Below are 20,838 nucleotides of genomic sequence, written 5' to 3'. Positions count from 1 at the left end.
CAACCTTCTTTAGAAGTGCCGCATTATTGTCGACTTCATTCAACAGTTCCTGAGCAATGTATACGCGGTCGAAATGCAACAGTTTCGGAAGAAACTTTGCTGCTACACGTTTCATGCTCAAACCATCAGAAATAATTGCTCGGAATCAGCCAAGGGATATGCGGACATCATCATCAACCTCTCTTATGGTGATTCGGCAATTTTTTTAAATATTTTCCTTGCTCGTTCCACACTGACGTCCACTTGATGTGCTAGGACGTCCAGGGAGGTTGTCGTCTTCTGCGTCTTCTCGACCACCTTTGAAACGTTTATACCACTCGTAAACTCTTGTCTTACTCATAGCAGATTCGCTAAAAGCCACAGTCAACATTTCGAATGCGGTGGTGTACTTTATTCCATTTCTCAAGCAAAATTTTACGCAGATTCATTTTCGTTGCTAAAAATTCGCCGAGCACTCCTAAACAGGTACAACATTTTCGATTGTCAAAAATGAACTAAATATTCAAAACAGACGAAAATGAAAACGTACTGTACGTCAAGAACATACGTCACAAAAAAAGTTTAGAAAATCGGACTATAAAGTCCGCAAATTAAAAAATTTCCGTTAATTTTTAATCACACCTCATAAATTTTAGCGAACGTTTCAAGGTTTCGCAATTGCTGAAGTTCTATAGGAATTGGATAAACGTCCTGATATCTTTCTGTCCCCCCCTCCCCCCTCTGTACGCATCTTTTCCTCCCCTCTCATAAGCCATAAGTACATTTTCCTGTCTCCTGTTCGAACGGACTGCGAAGCAGAAAAATAAACAGCACATAGTTATGCATGCAATACATGTTTAAAAATGTGTATTTAAGGATAAGAAATATACATGATGTCTCCGCTACGAGGCATCCGGCGAATTTTCTTTGGTGTTCCTATATTTTCAATTTCGTTTCTGCACTGTGTAGCTGGAGTCAGTCCATACATATAGCGCTCATCACGGTTTTCATTCGACGCCCAGTGTCAACGGAAAGCGTCGGTTTGTTACAAAGAAAATTATTTTTAAAGTGGAATTTTACGTGCCAATTCGATAGAGCGGTCCCAGGTTACTCTAGTGCGGTATTCTTTTTATCGATATTTATTAAAAGGGTCAGTAAGACCTGAATAGTAACTAGTACTCCTTTAGCGGCAGCACCGCCAAGTATGCAACGCTGCTGAGTAGCGTTAGATTGTTGTTTGTTCTTCGAGCTTTGCTTAATACATATCGATGAAACAACTAGAATAATATGGGAGCGCTCTGTCGAATGGGCACGTAATATTCCGATTAAAAAAACCATTTTGTTTGTAAGGGGAAAGAAACAGACGCTTTCATCGACACAAGGCGTCGTGCGAAAAACATGAGGTCCAGTAATTGTTTGGGCTGGTCCTAGTCACACAACATAAAAACTAAGTAGAAAACATTCGCCGAAACACCTGAGAAGATGTACCTGATGACTCTTAGGAGAGACACACGATATATAAACTGACGGGAAAAAATCGCAGCACCAAGAAGGAGTTGTGCGGATTCAATTAAAGTTTGTAGGCGTGTTTCTACATCTGAAAGATGATGTCTGTTCTAATGTCATGTCACTCGCATAAGAGTCGCGCTAGTAGCACCACTATGAGGATGCAAATCAGGTTTTTTTTAATTACACCCTGTACCAGTCGTGAGCGTTTGTTACCTTTGAGATTGAATGTGGTGAGTTGATGTTAGTCAAGAATGCCTTTATAAGGTGAAAACGACGCCATTATCAACACATCACTGAATATGAACGAGGTCCTGTGATAGGGCTACGAGAAGTTTGACGTTCCTTCTGCGATACTGCAGAAAGCCTTGGCTACAATGTAGCCATTGTACGTGATTGATGGCAGGGGTGATCACAAGAGGTACTGTAGCATGATGACCGGGCTCCGGACGTCCACGTGATGTTAGTGGCTCTGGCGCAGAGTTCTGCTCTGTGAGTTGTAGTTGACACCACAGTGACACAATGAGCTGTTACGAATCGGTTACTTCAAGGACAGCTCAGAGCGAGATGCCCTGTAGCGTGCATTCCACTGACCCCAAAACCACCGTCATATTCGGCTTCTGTGAGATCAAGCGAGATGTCATTGGAGGGCTTGATGGAGGTCAGTTGTCTTTTCTAAAGAAAGGCTGTTGCTGCCTCGGTGCCAGTGATACTCGTGTGTTGGTTAGAAGGTGGTCAGTTGAGGGCCTGCAACCAATCTGGCTGCGTGCTGGATACATTGGTCCTACACCTGAAGTTATGGCCTGGGGTCCGATTTCGTGTGACAGCAGGAGCACTCCCGTAGTTATCTCACGCACCCTGATTGCAAATTTGTACGTCGATCTGGTGATTAGGCCTGCTGTGCTGCCATTCATGAACAACGTCCCAGGGGGTGTGTTTACCAAAGGGATAACGCTGTTTAACCCAACAAGCTTTACAGAATATCGGCATGTTGCCCTGGCTTCTTGATCGTCAAATCTGTCTCCAACCGAGCACATATAGGACGTTATCGGACAACTCCAGCGTCATCCACAACCAGAATTAACCGTCCCTGCATTGACGGAACGAATGCAACAGGAATGGAACTTGATCCCATAATCTGAAATCCAGCAACTGTACAACACAATGCATGAACTTTTGCACGCTTGTATTTAAGATTCTGGCGGTTCCACTGGTTGTTAATGTACAAAAATTTTACATTTGCAGGTGACACACACAGTGGTTACGGTTACTACTAGCCACACCACAATTTGGGAAACGGGGCCAAAATTCTAGTAGTTTACTGTGGAGTTGAGATTTTCACACACAAATGTTTTATTCATATCTTACAGAAATAAGAGTACGGCCATAAACAGACTTTTAAACACACCGATAACGGCAATCAAGTAATTTACAGCAATGCAACAGTTTAAAAATTTCTTTTAAAAACGGCAATCAAGTCATTTATAGCAATACAACAGTTAAAAAAATGTTTTTAAACAAAAACACAAAAGCTAACAGTACGGCAATAATAGCCTTTCAAAACACGCCGCTAACGGCAATCAAGTAATTTATAGCAATCTCACAATTTTTTAAAAAATTCTTTTTTAAAAAACACAGAAGCTGGAAGTATAACAGCCTTTAAAAACACGCCGCTAACGGCAATGAAGTAATTTATAGCAATACAGTTTAAAAAATTTAAAGAACATTAGTAAACAGGCTACTAAAGTAAATTCAGAACTTTGTTGATAAAGTACGGTGAGGTAGTGAAGCTACCAACACCGCCATTAAAAAAAATCAAAGGTCTTTATTAATGGCAATAAAAGAATGGAGGAATTAAAAAGTTTTTAAACAAAAGTGTCCGGGAATATCATTAGAGTATAACAGACATGACGGACCCGTGTAAGGCGGCCACAAATCACCCACTCAGGGATGCTCAGGTTAGGCGGAATACTGACCAATTTAAATACGCCCGTAAACACAATTGCCACTCTCAGGCTGGTCACTGCACCGACTTTTAGCTAGCGAAAACTTGTAATAAGATGGCTTAACTTGCTGACAGAATTAGAGCTAACCTCGTGCAAGGAAACATTACACAACACAGTCCTGAATGAGCGACCACATGATCAACCAACAAGAAGCATGAATTTACTCATAACATACGACAGAATAGCGAAACAACTAAACTGCCAAAACTACACCTCCCATCGGGCAGTAACGAGAGGAGGAGGGAAGATCACTGTCTTTAATTACACCGGTGCCGGGGACAGGAAGCCCGATCGCCGGAGGCCACAAGGCAGGTTACGCAAACTTATTACTTAATGATTAAACCTTCCACTAACTTAACTTGCAGTTATGCTCGAACAGGCAGTACACGACCTCCGATGGCAAGGATCCACACATCCGACCTCACACGCGTCGCCAGTGTACCCAACACGCCACGGTCACGCGACAACACGCTCTGTCACCGGAGTTCACGTCTTCTCTGCAGCGTTGACGGGTAGTGACCACTACTTCATGTTAGGTGTCTCCTTTTAAACTCCAGTGTTGAAACTGAGGACTTAAAGAAGCTTGTTAACGTGCCACCAGGGAGAAATGAACAGTAACTACTCGTGGGGCGATTCTGTATACAACCAACACGCGGGGAGCTCTTCCGTCAACTCGACCCGCTCGTTACACACAAACGACATCTATCACGTGGTGACTCGGTACAACCGACCACGCCTGGTCCGCGCTGGCGAGCCACACTGCCCTCCCGTGTCCATCAGACTCACTCTGCGTGCAACGCCCCTACTCCCGCGCCACCACACGAGGTTACAACCGGTCAAAGATCTCACTTCCTCCATAGCAGTTTCCCGGAAGCAAAAACGCAGGTACCTATAGCAGAGGGAAAAGACAACCAAGCAGCCACTTTATGACAGACAACATATCAAACAAAGATGTCAGGGGAAGAAAAGGAAAACCAATGCAATTTAAACACAAGGTGTAGCACGAGTCGATGCACGGCTCAGCAGGGAACTCGATCCCTCAAACTGAAATCCGGTAACTGTACAACACAATGCATGAACTTTTGCACGCTCGTATTTAAGATTCTGGCGGTGAAACTGGTTGTTAATGCACCAAAATTATACATTTTCAGTGGCTTATCTCGCGCTGACATTAACTTGTGATCTTGCAGTGTTAATCACTCAAATATTACCTAGACAAATACATTCTCGAAATTTCATTGCTCTATATTAATTATTTTTTGGCGTACCCATGTTTTTCTGTCAGTGTGCATATGGCGTAATAGGTATCAGTGCAGATATTTTTATGTGTGGTACCTTAATACGTACACACATCAGTGTGATAGCTGTTATTTTCTTTGCATCTAAGAGTATTACCCCAAACGCATCACATAATTTAGTATCTGATGTTCTCTGCATGGTCATAACTGCACCAATAAGTGGACTACATCTGTCAGTATAGGCTAGCCGTTTTGCGTCCACAGATCCACACTTCAAAACCTGACCTCCCACTCAGGGGAATGTAAGCATTAATAGTTTGCCCTTGCCAAATGTACTTGGAGATACAAGCAACCTAAAAACTTACAACTTTTAATAGCTATAATTATTATTCCGCAAATGGCGTAAACACTGAAGTAATGTTTTTCAGTGCACCGTCGTCAATCACAACCGAAATATCTGTATTTACAACCGTTACACCCTGTGTAACTTTTTCTTATTCTTAAAGCGAAATAGAGCAAAGGGCTGGCTCAGGATGGTAAGGTGAAACATAGTTAAATGAAGTTTAAGCAGATCGGTAAAGAACTTTTCGAGATGTTTGCTAATAACGTTAAACATTGACTTCTCTTACTATAATAGTAGAGATTCTATATATATATATATATATATATATATATATATATATATATATATATATATTTATAAAGCATACAGAGAGAGGTCCAGGAAAATATAGACACTCCTTGATAGTTAATATCTTTGGAACTATGTAATATATCGTTGCAATTTTGCGCGGTAGCGTAGTCCATTGTTTTCTTAACATGACGCGCGTTTTCCAGCAGATGACAATGCAACAATGAATGAAGAAGGATTGTAGTTTGAGCAACGCTAGGTCATATTTAAGCGGCACCAGAAGTACGAAAACATGATGGAGGTACAACGGCAATAGCGTAATGTGTACAGAACTCAGGCACCAACACGTACAACAATTTATCGAATTTCGCATTCATTTGAAGCCAACGGTACTATTCAGGATGTGCGTAAGGAAAGGTCTGGCCGACCAAAAACGTCAACAAATCCAGGTTCCAGAGCTGCTGTGATGCAACGTTTTACTAGGTCACTTCAAAAATCTGTGAAGCAGGATGCACGTGAGAGCGGGTAAGCCAGTGAAGCGTACGACGAATCCTGAAGGCTGCAAAGCTGCACGCTGTGAACGAGGACGACCCGGATCGAAGGATAGAGTAACGCGAGTAGTTTGAAGGGATGTTTCGTGAGAATGAACGGTTTGCGGGGTGGTTATCTAGTCTGACGAGGCACTGCTCAAATTGAGCGGTACTGCAAACCGCCACAGCTGTGTGTACTGGTTTCCTGAAGGTACCATAACTGGTGAGGTGTATCTTCATATGCTGCAAATGTGGATTTTACCTGCCATCCGAAAGATCTTTGGAAATGAAATATGTTACCTGTAACAGGATGGCGCTCCGCCTCACTACCAAACAGATTTCAAAGCCTACTTTAATGAAAATCTACCTGGACGATGGATACGCCGAAGAGGGGCTGTTGAGTACACACCACTGTCTGCTGACCTTACGTCTCTTGACTTCTGTCTATAGGGGACCCTGAAAAGTGAAGTTTATCAACAGAAGCCAGCTAAATTGAACGAGCCATGGGAAACCATCGAGGCGTCCTGTCCGACTATCACTCTGTAGTTCGGTCAACAGTTCGGCGCCAACGATGTTGTTTAGCTTCTAATGGGTGACACTTCGAAAACATAAAATAAACCTCCCCTGTGAAAGAACTGTGACAGTATGTCACTTTGTTCTATTAATATTGACTATAAAAGAGTGTTTACATTTCCCTGGACACTTATGTATATTAAAAAAATACACAACTGGCCATTAAAATTGCTACACCACGAAGATGTGCTACAGACGCGAAATTTAACCGACAGGAAGAAGATGCTGTGACATGCAAATAATTAGCTTTTCAGAGCTTTCACACAAGGTTGGCGCCTACAACGTGCTGACATGAGGAAAGTTTCCAACAGATTTCTCATACACAAACAGCAGTTGACCGGCGTTGCCTAGTGAAACATTGTTGTGATGCCTCGTGTAAGCAAGAGAAATGCGTTCCATCACGTTTCCGACTTTGATAGAGGCCTGATTGTAGGCTATCGCGATTCCGGTTTATCGTATCGCGACATTGCTGCTCACTTTGGTCGAGATCCAATGACTGTTAGCAGAATATGGAAACGGTGGGTTCAGGAGGGTAATATGGAAGGCCGTCCTGGATTCCAACTGCCTCGTATCACTAGCAGTCGAGATGACAGGCGTCTTATCCGCATGGCTGTAACGGATCGTACAGCCACGTCTCAATCACTGAGACAACAGATGGGGACGTTTGCAAAACAACAACCATCTGCACGAACAGTTCGACGACGTTTGCAGCAGCATGGACTATCACCTCGGAGCCCATGGCTGCGGTTACCCTTGATGCTGCATCACAGACAGGAGCGCCTGCGATGGTGTACTCAACGACGAACCTGGGTGCACGAATGGCAAAACGTCATTTTTTCGGATGTATCCAGGTTCTGTTTATAGCATCATGATGGTCGCATCAATGTTTGGCGACATCGCGGTGAACGCACATTGGAAGTGTGTATTCGTCATCGCCATACTGGCGTATCACCCGGCGTGATAGTATGGGGTACCATTGGTTACACGTCTCGGCCACCTCTTGTTCGCATTGACGGCACTTTGAACAGTGGACGTTACATTTCAGATCTGTTACCACCCGTGGCTCTACCCTTCATTCGACCCCTGCGAAACCCAAAATTTCAGCAGGATAATGCACGACCGCATGTTGGAGGTCCTGTACGGGCCCATCTGGATACAGAACATGTTCGACTGCTGCCCTGGCCAGCACATTCTCCAGATCTCTCACCAATTGAAAACGTCTGGTCAATGGTGGCTGAGCAACTGGCTCGTCACAATACGCCAGTCACTACTCTTGATGAACTGTGGTATCGTGTTGAAGCTGCATGGGCAGCTGTAGCTGTACACCCTATCCAAGCTCTGTTTGACTCCATGCTCAGGTGTATCAAGGCCGTTATTACGGCCAGAGGTGGTTGTTCTGGATACTGATTTCTCAGGATCTATGCTCCCAAATTGCGTGAAAATGTAATCACATGTCAGTTCTAGTATAATATATTTGTCCAATGAATACCCGTTTATCATCTGCATTTCTTCTTGATGTAGCAATTTTAATGGCTAGTAGTGTATGTAGACTATGTCTGTCGTTTATTAGAGTATCATATAGAAATCTGATGTAAATCTGTCTAGTACATTTCGAGACTTTTGGTAAGAATGTTAAACTACGACTTATCTTTATATAGTAGTATAGCTTTCTCATTTGGAGAGTGCAGTGTTCATTCGTTATTACCGCTCTGCCACTGTTATGGTGGGCGGTTGCCTTAGCACAATGATGACGGCACCTGACGTGCAGACACTGATAAGCTGCTGCCCCTGTCCGCAGCGTTCGGCATCGGCAGCATGGTGTACTCGGGGCTGGAGTTCGGCCAGTTCTTCGAGCTGAACGACGACACCGACTGCGCCAACGTTCTACAGGCCGTGACGCCCGCCGCGCGAATGCTGTTGACTCTACTACAGATGCAGTTCATCTTCATGAACAGCAAGGTGCGTGGCCCCGGCCGACAGGCGTAACATAATGTTGTTGACCATAACAATTCTGTAATGTGTAACTATTCCTACTTACTGAAGTGTCAATTATATTAGGTTGGTGCTTAAATTCGTAGCGTTTTTCTTTTGCATGTTGCTATTCTCATTCCTGTGGGTACACTCACCGGCTCTAACTTTTTATTTCTAGTTCACTGTTGCAATTTCAGTGACACTTTTTCATTTTGTAAGTTGGAGAGAGTGAGTGGAGCTGTGGACGCTTGAAAATGGAGAGCCAAGTGGAAAAATCTGGACATTTCCGACATATTCCTCTGTCTGAGTTCACTAGAGAGGTGATAGCGGCGGGCGCAGCCAGAAATATTTGCGCTGTCTATAGGGATAATGCCATTCAACAGAGCACGGCAAGCCAAAGGTTTTCTCGTTTTGAGGAACATCGTTTTGACACTAGAAACTCTCCACTTTCAGGAAGACCTTTGAGGTTTGATGAAGTCAATTTAAACACACTAATCCACAATGTTCCACGTCAGAGTAATCGAGAATTGGAAAATGTGATGAACTGTGATCATTCCATCGTCATTCAACTTTTGCATGCAACCGGGAAGGTTAAAAAATCGTGTGTATGAGTACCGTATGCACTAATCCAAAATCACAAAAATCAGTAGGTGGCCATATGTGCATGTCTGCTGCTCTTCCTCAGTTGGCTCGTGTGCGACACCGAGAAATCGTGTCTTAATGCTAAAATAAAGAAAACAAAGAAATGATTGACCCCAAACACAGCAGAAATTCCCCTAAAAAGACATGCACGCATACACAAAAGACAATGTTATGCATCTGGTGGAACAATGACAGCATGTTGTACTATGAATTGCTTCCCCGAAATGTAACCAACACCGCTGACATTTACTGTCAACAGCTGAAACGTCTTTCAGACGCGGTCCGTGAACAACGAACAGCAACACCGCGTGAAGTGACACTACCCCACCGTAACGCCCACTTGCATTTTGCAAGACTTACAGAAAACACTATACACGATTTGGGTTTTGCAAGCCATTCCACACCCACCTTATGCACCTGATGTTGCGCCGTCAGATTTTCACGTTTGCCGCTGTCTATCGAACAACCATCAAGGAGCTTCCTTTTTCGATGAAAATGCGCTCCGAACATGGCTCGACGTGTGTGTTGGTTCAAAACCACGTGATGTCTACAGTTGCGGAATCGAAAAATTATGCCAGCATTGGCAAACTGTTGTAAATAGTGAAGGAGATTATATTGTTGATGACTATAGTCTTTGTAACGTGTGTCTATTGTGTTTATTAGACTTATGGAAAAACGCTACGAACTTATGTACCAACCTAATAGTAACACAGGCTAGCAAAGAAATAATGTTTAACAAATGAAATTTATTCACGTGGTGTTTCATGTGAAGACTCATAACACATTGGACGATATAAAAAGCCACGCAAGCGAGAAGGAGGAAACAGAGTCAAATTTCATTAGATTTGCAGTTCTCGATGATAGCCAGAACGACCACAAGAGTGCAGTAGTTTTATTCGTATTTAGTGGAGTTACCCGGCTTTGTAGGGTATGTAAAAGGGTGTGAATAGCTTCAGATGTAGTATGATCACTGTTAAGGACACAAGATGCCCCGCACACATATCAGACAGCATTGTCAGTATCTGACTGAGTTCGAAAGCGACGTCATTGTAGGTCTTCATTTGTCCGGCTGGTCGAGATGTTTGCGGAGCCATCGGATGAGACAGTGGCCCGATTTTCCACTGCATGGGAACATGAGTGAAGGTACACTAGTCGCCGAGGTTCTGATGGACCACGTCTGACCATTACAGGGGAGGATCATCGAATTATGCGCCAAGAACACCGTAACGCCTTCACACCTGTGAGAGCTATCCAGGAACAAGTAACTGATTCCCTGTAGCATTGTGTGTCATCCTGCACTACTGCTCCCAGACTAGCAACGGACAGACTAGGGAATTACCGACTCATGCGTAGACTAGCATTAACAACACAACACAAACGGCAGCGTTTGAAAAGCTGACGCGATCGGGAAGCATGGTTGTTGATGAACAGCGTTGCATTGCGTTCAACGATGAATCGTGGATGTGCAGTGTACAACGGCGACCTAGGGAGAGGGCCTATTGATCCAATGTTTTAGTGAGGAGCAGCGGTGTTACTCGTAGTCTCTAGGCATGAGAAGCGATAGAGTACGACTTCACATCACATATGGTTGTGGCTGAAGGAACTTCAACACACACTGGCACGTGAAGGGACACGTACAGCACAAAAGCATGCAGGCCGACCTTGTCTGTTGAGTGACAGAGACCGTCGACAGTTGGTCGTAATGTGTAATAGGCAGACATCTATACAGGTCATCACACAGGAATTCCAGACTGCATCAGGATCCAGTGCAAGTACTATGGCAGTTAGGTGGAAGGTGAGAAAACTTGAATTTCATGGTCGAGCCGCTGCTCATAAAGCCACACATCACGCCGGTAAATGTCAAACGACGCCTCGCTTGGTGTAAGGAGCGTAAACACTGTACGATTGAACAGTGGTAAAACGTTGTGTGGAGTGACGAATCACGGTACACAATGTGACGATTCGATGGCAGGGTGTGGATATCGCGAATACCCGGTGAACGTCATCTACCAACGTGTGTTGTGCCAACAATAAAATTCGGAGACGACGGTGTTATGGTGTGGTCGTGTTTTTCATGGAGGGGGCTTGCAACCCTTGTTGTTTTGCGTGGCACTATCGCAGAACAGGCCTACATTGATGTTTTAAGCAACTTCTTGCTTCCCAGTGTTGAAGACAATTCGGCGATCACGATTTCATCTTTCAACACGATCGAGCACCTGTTCATAACGCACGGCCTTTGGTGGCGTGTTTACACGAAAATAACACCCCTGTAATGGACTGGACTGCACAGAGTCCTGACGTGAATCTTATAGAACACCTTAGGGATGTTTTGGAACGTCGACTTGGTGCCAGGCCTCACCGACTGACATCTTTACGTCTCCTAAGTTCAGCACTCCGTGAAGAATGGGCTGCCATTCCCCAAGAAACCTTCCAGCACCCGATTAAACATATGCCTGCGAGAGCAGAAGCTATCATCAAGAGTAAGGGTGGGCCAACACCATACTGAATTCCAGCATTACCAATGGAGAGCGCCACGAACTTTTCAGTCCTTTTCAGCCAGGTGTCCGGATACTTTTGATCACATAGTGTATGTTATCTCTACAATATCACGCAGTTATTTTTCAACTGGATAATACTCCTCCAGATATAGCACTTGTCTCTAGGAATCGTCCGCATGATATTGAGGTATTTCCACGCCAGCAAGATCACCATATCTGTCCCAGATAGAACAACTGTGGAACCAGTTAGGACGTCATCTCTGTTCCATCAAAGATACCAAGGACCAATTTCAACAGTTGTGGGACAGCTCACCTGACGAGAGGATATAACGGCCTTATGACACCCTTCCCAACCGAATTACTTAATGCACGTGGATCAGACGGAATGAAACGTCATACTGATAAGTGCACTCAAACTGCCAAAGTCTTTGTAAATTAGACTCGGGCTTTTTAATCACTGCAGTAACATCACAGACCTTCTCAACCCTTGAAGTCGTTTTCGTTTCCTCTTCCCTTTCTCGCTCTTTCACTATTTTTGTGAACCTACCATTCTTCTTTTAATTTTTTACAATTAACATCCTATATATATCAACTGAATTTTAGCGATTTTAATTCTGTATATGCATATCTTGATTCAATGGATAATATTAATTGTGACTCGGACAAGGAGCAGAAGATCAATATTGGTTCAGAATAAAATGGACTGCATGAAAATCTTTGAAAATCGTAAAGAATAATGTTTTGCACAAAAGCTTCCTGAATCCGAAGTTGTTTCAAAGACTCTCGGGTGTCCAGCCGGGTGCGATCGTTGAAGTTCCATCAGAACCACCTGCTGATGGAGGAAAGGTTATTCGCCGAATTATCGTGGGACTTCAACGATCGCAGACGGCTGGACGAAAAATGATTCAAACGGCTCTGAGCACTATGGGACTTAACATCTGAGGTCATCAGTACCCTAGAACTTAGAACTACTTAAACCTAACTAACCTAAGGACATCACAGACATCCATGCCCGAGACAGGATTCGAACCTGCGACCGTAGCGGTCACTCCGTTCCAGAGTGAAGCACCTAGAACCGCTCGACCACCCCACCCCGGCTGGCACGGCTGGACACCCGAGATCGCTGGAAACAACACATACGCCGGGAAAGCCTCCGATCACAATCTGATACTACTTTCAGCCATGATGCTGCGTTTAATCAAACCGTTTGTGAATGTCTTACCTAAAGATAGAGAATGCGATACTTGTTTTTCATCTATGTGAGGCGATATTGAAAGAAGTTGTGTTTCTTGAATTCCACATTTGAATAAAAACAGTTAATTATGCGGAGGCTTCAGTATTGTTCGAGGAGGTTATTACAAGGTTCTTAAACAACAAGTGAGAATCACATTGCATTTCTATTTTAATCAACATACTGGAAAAAACTTCAAGAGATTACGAAAGTTTGATGAGCCACAAGATTCATTTTGATTTTTCCCTCAAGATTTGAGGAGTTGTCAATGAGAAAAGCCATGGGTGCTTTATTAAGAGATATAGTTAAAGGAAAGACGGTATGAGAGCCGCAGGAATACTGATATGATGGGATGCTACTACCTTTGGCCGCTTCATGGCGATGGTGTAGAGGCAATTTAGCGAAGAAGATATATCGGGTGTTTTAAGGAGACGAGAGAGAGAGGCATATCGTATTTGAGTCTGCGTTTTATACTGATTACTAGACGACAAGGTCCCAAACACGAGAGCTTCCTATACCAGCTGCGTGAAGCGATGAACCTACTTAAACTTTGCGAAAATTTTCTCGTGCAAAATATTTAGAAGGCATTGAGTGTCACTTAGAGCAAAAATTGTGAATGTAATAAGATAAAACCTATTTACTGAGGTGACAAAGCCATGGGATACTTCCCAATATCGTGTCGGACCTCCTTTTGCCCGGATTAGTGCAGCAACGTGACGTGGTATGGACTCAACAAATCGTTGTAAGTCTGCTGCAGAAATATTGAACCATGCTGCCGCTATGGCTGTCCATAACTGCGAAAGTGTTGCCAGTCCAGGATTTTACACAGGAACTGACCTCTCGATTACGTCCCATAAATGCTCGATGTGAGTCATGTCGGGCGACCTGGGTGACCAAATCATTCGCCCGAATTGTCCAGGTTTATCTTCAAACCAATCACCAACAATAGTGGTCCGGTGCTATGAATTGTCATCCATAAAGATTCCATCGTCGTTTGGGGACATGAAGTCCTTGAATTGCTGCAAATGGCCTAAAAGTAGCAGAACATAACCAGGACACAGTCCATTCCATGTAAACACTATTTGAAGCCACCACCAGCTTGCACACTGCCTTGTTGACAACTTGTGTCCCAACTTCGTGGGCTCTGTGCCACACTCGAACCTACCATCAGCTCATACCAACTGAAATCGGGACTCACCTGACCAGGCTGCGCTTTTCCAGTAGTCGCTGCAAGCGATGTCGTGCTTTTAGCAAAGGCACTCGCGTCGACCGTCTGCTGCCACAGCCCATTAACGTCAAATTTTGTCGCACATTCCTAACGGGTACGTTCGTCATACGTGCCCAATCGATATCTGCGGTTATTTCACACAGGACTGCTTGTCTGTTAGCACTGACTACTCTACGCAAACGCCACTTTTCTCAGTCGTTAAGTGAAGGCCATCGGCTACTGCCTTGTTCGTGGTGAGAGGTAATACCCGAAACTAGGTATTCGTGGCACAGTCATGACTCTGTGAATCTGTGAATATTGAATTCGCAAACGATTTCCACAATGTAATGTCCCACGAGTCTAGCTCCAACTATCATTGCGTGTTCAAAGTTTGTTAATTGCCGTTGTGCGGCCATAATCACATCGGAAACATTTCACATGAATCACCTGAATACAAATGACAGCTCCGCCAATGCACTGTCCGTTTAAGCCTTGGGTACACAATCTGCATAGGTGCTTCCCGCTATCCAATGACTTTTGTCTCCTCAGTGTTGAATGCGCACGACGCACATCGTTCAGATATCGCACCAACTACTTCAGCTTTGCCACAATTAGTAAATGAAACAAATCACTTCAGCCTTAGTCAAAAGACTTGTGATGTCCGAACGACATACTGTTGTGCATCATGTACGGGGTTCCTGTACACGGAGTACTGAAATTTGTGAATCACAAATTGTAAGACATATTAAGTCCGGTTAGAAACTGCACAAATAATTTGAGGAAGATCTGAGATAGTCAAGTGAAGACCATCTCTAATATTAGATCACTTGACATGAAATGACACTATAAGAATAATCTTTACTCTCACGGGCACTGCAACAATAAACGTTGTTCTCTTTGCGTCCTCTCATTTCGTCATGATCTATAGCCACACGTACTACAGCAAGACCATGTATTCGCCAAAGACATTCTTGGATAACGTTTTCTCAACCACAGTAAAACAGTAAAATGATGTGTACACTATTCTCCGAGGTGCATAGCTTAGTCTTCAAGCAAAACTGAAAACGAATGAGTGGTGTATCTCATATCTGCAGATCTAAGTTGAAAGGCTTGCTTGAGGCATATTGTTTCAAATCTGTACTAGATTTCCATGCAACAGTTCCAGGTCTTTCAGTGTACTGTGTTACTTACTTGTACGCAGAGTATTTCCGAGAAGATGACACAAACTCGCAGGGATTGTAGAGAAAGGGAAATGTAGAATCTGATATGTGGAACAGTGGTCCTGAGTCGTATAAGCTATGGTGGGAAATTTCAAAATGTCTGTTGATGAAAATAATCGAAGTGAACATATTTTTGTAATAATTGTATTTATCAGAACAATTCGCATTAGATTCTGTATTCACAATAATTGCTCAAAGAGGATTCCCCATTCAAATGGTTCGAATGGCTCTGAGCACTATGGGACTTTACATCTGAGGTCATCAGCCGCCTAGAACGAAGAACCACTTAAACCTAACTAACCTAAGGACATCACACTCATCCAGGACTCGAACCTGCGACCGTAGCGATCACGCAGTTCCAGACTGAAGCGCCCAGAAGCGCTCGGCCACATCGGCCGGCCGATTCCCTACTCTTTGTTAGATTAAAGCGACACGTAGAGAAACTTCTTGCCAGGGGATACTCTACATTCTTCATAGGTGCCTAGTATACAAAACGTTCCACGTGTTTTCACTAGGAGACACGAATTGGGCCAGAGAGTTGTATCATGTGAATTAGATGACCACTAAATAGGACCTGCTTTTCAGGGAACATGTGACTCAGGTGTTCACAAGCAAACTACGCAAAATGAACTAGGGCTCCGTCATTTTGGAACCACACACGTGCACAACGATGAAGTGCAATAGTTTCCAGTACTCTGGAGAGTGTGTCTTTCACAAACACAGAGTATAGTTGTGCAGTCAGTGGGCAGTGGTAGGGAGGTATTTTGGGGAGGGAGGGAAGGGGAGAGAGAGAGAGATTTAGGTCTCTTCCCCAATTATTGACTGTGACATTTCACTGCAGTACTTTGCTGACGGCTCTTACAATATCTGATCAAAAGGATCCGGCCACCACTGTGAATTGCAGAATTGACGAGTAGATGACACGAGAGGCAGGCCAACCAGCATAAAGGACGTGGCTATCAGGGTAAGCTGCCCTAACGTGGAATACTTACCTAACCTGAAATATCGATGTGTTGAGTCTGTACGATGGTGAGATGTGTTGGAAAAGTGCAGCTGCTACCACAGCGACACCTCGGCAGAGAAAGCAGTACCGTTCTCTCCTTATTAACGTTCAGTCGCCTTTCTGTATCACAATGAAGCCAAAAAAGTAGTTCAAATGTGGGAATCATGTGAAAAAAACTGGTGAACTACTCAAAAAGTTAACTGGTATTCCTCAAATGTGATTTTCTTAATGTGACAATTGACGATAAAATCCAAACAGAGTATTGATTTAATGCGTTTACAGGTTATAATGTTCACAAACTTCGAACATCTGTTAACTTAAATTAGTCGATATTAAATTTCCTCATGTGTGGTTTACAGTATTTCACATTAGGACCACTATGTGTCCAGTGAAGAACAAGTGAACATTTCTAAAATATAATTTATTGCAATTAACATTACTGTTTGTTTTGAATAAGATATTGTTCTGTCAGTTACCACTTTTATACGCATCAGACATAAGCACAATAAATTAAGTTGATATAAAAATTATTCCACATTTGGGCACTTTACTGAGTTGTCAGTAAAGGAGCAGTAACAGCAAAATGAATCGATCAGGAAAGCTCAGTAAGTTCGAACGTGAACAAGTCGCTAGATGTCACCTGAATAAGAAATAGATGAGGAACATTTCACATCTTATAAATTTGCCCAGTCGGCAGCTGGTGATATGATTGTGAACTACAAACGAGAAGATACAACCCCAGCTGAACCAAGACCAGACAGCCGTCGTGTACTGACGGACAGGAACCGTCGAGCATTGCAGACGGTGGACGCAAAGAAACAGCATGAAGTAAGCGAAAGGAATCACTCGTGAGTTACAAAGTGCTACCAGTTGTGTAGCTAGCAGAATGACTGTGTGTAAGGAGTTAAAAGGAATGTGATTCAATAGCCGAGCAGCTCCTCAAAGCCCCCGATTTCTACAGTCAGTGCTGAAGAACGCTTTTGACAGGGTAAGGGGCAACATAACTAATCAGTTGATGACTGGAAAAGAGTGGCCGGCCGGAGTGGCCGAGCGGTTAAAGGCGCTACAGTCTGGAACCGCACGACCGCTACGGTCGCAGGTTCGAATCCTGCCTCGGGCATGGATGTGTGTGATGTCCTTAGGTTAGTTAGGTTTAAGTAGTTCTAAGTTCTAGGGGACTTATGACCACAGCAGTTGAGTCCCATAGTGCTCAGAGCCATTTGAACCATTTGGAAAAGAGTGATGGAGCACACTCTAGGCAATGCAGTGGAGGGGTTTGGGTTTGGCGAATGGCTGGAGAACGCTGCTGGCATCATGAGTAATGCCAACAGTGTAGTACAGATAATGTGTTGTTACAGAATGGTGATGTTTCTCGTGCTATGGACGTGCTCCCCTTATTGTGTTTAAGAAAACGCTGTATGTGGAAGAATATGATCACATTGAACAGCATTGTGTATTATGAAAAAATGGGAAATTATTTGAACATTATGATTGTATGTATCAGTGCGATAATGCTCCCTGCCATAAAGCAGCATCTGTGGGGCAAAAATTTATGGACAATAACATTCGGAAAATGGACTGGCCTGCCAGAGCGCCGACCTTAATCCCATGGGGTGAGCTAGGACGTCGACTTGGTTCCAGACCCAGTGTACAAGTTCACTACCTTCTCTGGTTTCATCTCTTGAGAAATAATGGGCTACCATTCCTTCACTGACATTCAGACATCTCATATAAAATGTCCACAGCAGAGTTCAAGCCGTTACAAAGGGGAACGGTGCAACATCCCATATCAGTTTCCACTTATACACTACTGGCCACTAAAATTGCTACACCACGAAGATGACGTGCTACAGACGCGAAATTTAACCGACAGGAAGAAGATGCTGTGATATGAAAATGATTAGCTTTTCAGAACATCTCACAAGGTTGCTGCTGGTGGCGACACTTACAACGTGCTGACATGAGAAACGTTTCCAACCAATTTCTCAAACGCAAACAGCAGTTGATCAGCGTGGCCTGTTGAAACGTTGTTGTGATGCCTCGTGTAAGGAAGAGAAATGCGTACCATCACGTTTCCGACTTGGATAAAGGCGGATTGTAGCCTATCACGATTGCGCTTTATCGTATGGCGACATTGCTACTCGCGTTGGTCGATATCCAATGACTGTTAGCAGAATATGGAATCGGTAGGTTCAGGAGGATAATACGGAACGCCGTGCTGGTTCCCAACGGCCTCGTATCACTAGCAGTTGAGATGACAGACATATTATCCGCATGGCTGTAACGGATCGAGCAGGCACGTCTCGATCCCTGAGTCAACAGATGGGGACGTTTTCAAGACAACAACCATCTGCACGAACAGTTCGACGACGCTTGCAGCAACATGGACTGTCAGCTCGGAGGCCGTGGCTGCGGTTACCCTTGACGGTGCATCACAGACAGGACCGCCTGCGATGCTGTACTCAACGACGAACCTGAGTGCACGAATGGCAAATGGAAGAATCCAGGTTCTGTTTACAGCATCATAATGGTCACATCCGTGTTTGGTGACATCGCGGTGAACGCACATTGGAAGCGTGTATTCGTCATCGCCATACTGCTGTAACGGCGTGATGGTATGGGGTGCCACTGTTTACATGTCTCGGTCACCTCTTGTTGGCATTGACGGCACTTTGAACAGTGGACGTGACATATCATATGTATTACGACCCGTGGCTCTACCCTACATTCGATCCCTGCGAATCCCTACATTTCAGCAGGATAATGCACGACCGCATGTTGGAGGTCCTGCATGGACCTTTCTGGATACAGAAAATGTTCGACTGCTGCCCTGGCCAGCACATTCTCCAGATCTCTCACCAATTGAAAACGTGTGGTCAATGGTGGCCGAGCTATTGGCTCGTCACAAAACGCCAGTCACTACTCTTGATGAACTGTGGTATCGTGTTGAAGCTGCATGGGCAGCTGTAGCTGTACACGCCATCCAAGCTCTGTCTGACTCAATGTCCAGGCGTGTCAAGGTCGGTATTACGGCCAGAAGTGGTTCCTCTGGGTACTGATTTCTCAGGATCTATGCACCCAAATTGCGTGAAAATGTAATCACATGTCAGTCCTAGTACAATACACGTATTTGTCCAATGAATGCCCGTTTATCATCTGCATTTCTTCTTGGTGTATCAATTTTAATGGCTAGTAGTGTAGCTATCCTGGTACTTTTGACTAGCTAGTGCACGTGATTACTGCTACTGTTTAGGAATCCGTCTCTGGTGAAACACGCCTTACCCGAGGAAAGAACACACGCAGGGAAATGTGGGTCGGCAACTCACCTCTACGCCATCCATTGGCTCAACACAAAGCTAGATCTGAAGCCGGCAAGAAAAAAGCTTGCATTTTCTTCGTATAATTTAGGTTAGCTACCACTCCCGTGTTACTTTATAAACAGTAATCAGCGCGACACCGTTGTCAGTGGCAACTGACCGAAGGCTCTTCATACACAGGATAGAGTACTGCTTTTTCTAAATCTGGAGCCAGTACAGTTCATTGCTCTCTTCGGTCAATGTAATGTGATATAAACCGCGCTGCTTCGCTTAAGTGCTGAAACTCTTCCGGAAACAGAGAGAGTTTTGTATACCTCATATGTGGATAGTGGCCGTGATACAACCTGTCAGTTTTCGTAGCTTCTCCATTTCGTTGTTCGTACTAAAATGCTTTGTCTGCTAATTCCATAACTGCGCACAAAAGCCATTCCACTGATATCGTAATACTACAGCTCTATTCATTAGGACTGATAGTGTCAGTACACGGATTACGATATCTGCCGTGGAGTTCCATGTCGTCAGCCCTCATGATGTACGACTACAAGTTTGTCTTGCTTACCTATCTCACAATTTTAGGAACCGGCAGAGTTACACCGCGACCCGTTTGTAACAATCGGTTCAGTCATTTTTGTCTTCCCAATCCCAAACTGATTCGTTTCCGCTAGTCCACCAGCGTCTAAACGGTTTTTCATCATCGCACAAACATCCTGCATACTACCACAGATACTCTTTCGTACTTTTCTCGATTTTCAGTTTCCTTAAGATTTACGCAAATACTCTCCCGTCATAATTTATAACAAAATTATGCCATTGTGTACTGCCTGTTGTTGGTATCCACGATATGTCGACGTTCGATCCTGACGCTATCATCAGGTGAGCTGATGAACTGGCCGTTTAGAGACTCGAGAGCCGCTGATATACTCTCCGCACTACCCCTCACCGTCCCTCCCAACCGATGTTCGCTACGCTATAAGCTCACCCAACGGTGATTGTAGGCGTGGTGACAAAATCGGCTCCACCAATCCCGAGGGGGTGGGAGGGGATGGGGCGCAGCTTCGTCGTTGCACTATCCTCTGCGACAGGGAAAAAGAGGAAAATTTGCGGCCATCGTTGCAAATAATACATCGAAAAGACAATGTGCATTTTGAAGACCGTTTCCTAGAATAGAAACGATATTTGGCTTTCCCGGTGTAACAATTGATGGTAGCGTCCTAGGAATCGCTGTCGGATCCTGAAACCAACATGACACGATGTGTCTACAATGCATTTGTCGGCCCTCTTCAGGA

At 44.2% G+C, this 20,838-nt stretch overlaps 1 protein-coding gene across 1 annotated transcript in view; it reads left to right on the top strand.

Moving 5' to 3' along the window:
• The window catches only part of LOC124788531 (proton channel OtopLc-like), a 132,927-nt gene that overhangs the window by 40,117 nt on the left and 71,972 nt on the right, over window positions 1-20,838 (top strand). Inside the window, exon 7 of the mRNA XM_047255802.1 lies at window positions 8,262-8,422. Coding sequence (XP_047111758.1) covers window positions 8,262-8,422 — 161 coding nt within the window. The remainder of the gene's footprint in view (window positions 1-8,261; window positions 8,423-20,838) is intronic.

The sequence above is a fragment of the Schistocerca piceifrons genome, chromosome 3, assembly GCF_021461385.2.
Source record: "Schistocerca piceifrons isolate TAMUIC-IGC-003096 chromosome 3, iqSchPice1.1, whole genome shotgun sequence".
In the NCBI taxonomy this organism is placed as follows: domain Eukaryota; kingdom Metazoa; phylum Arthropoda; class Insecta; order Orthoptera; family Acrididae; genus Schistocerca; species Schistocerca piceifrons.
Note: the sequence above shows the minus strand (reverse complement) of the source record. Positions and strands in the feature narration are given on the sequence as shown.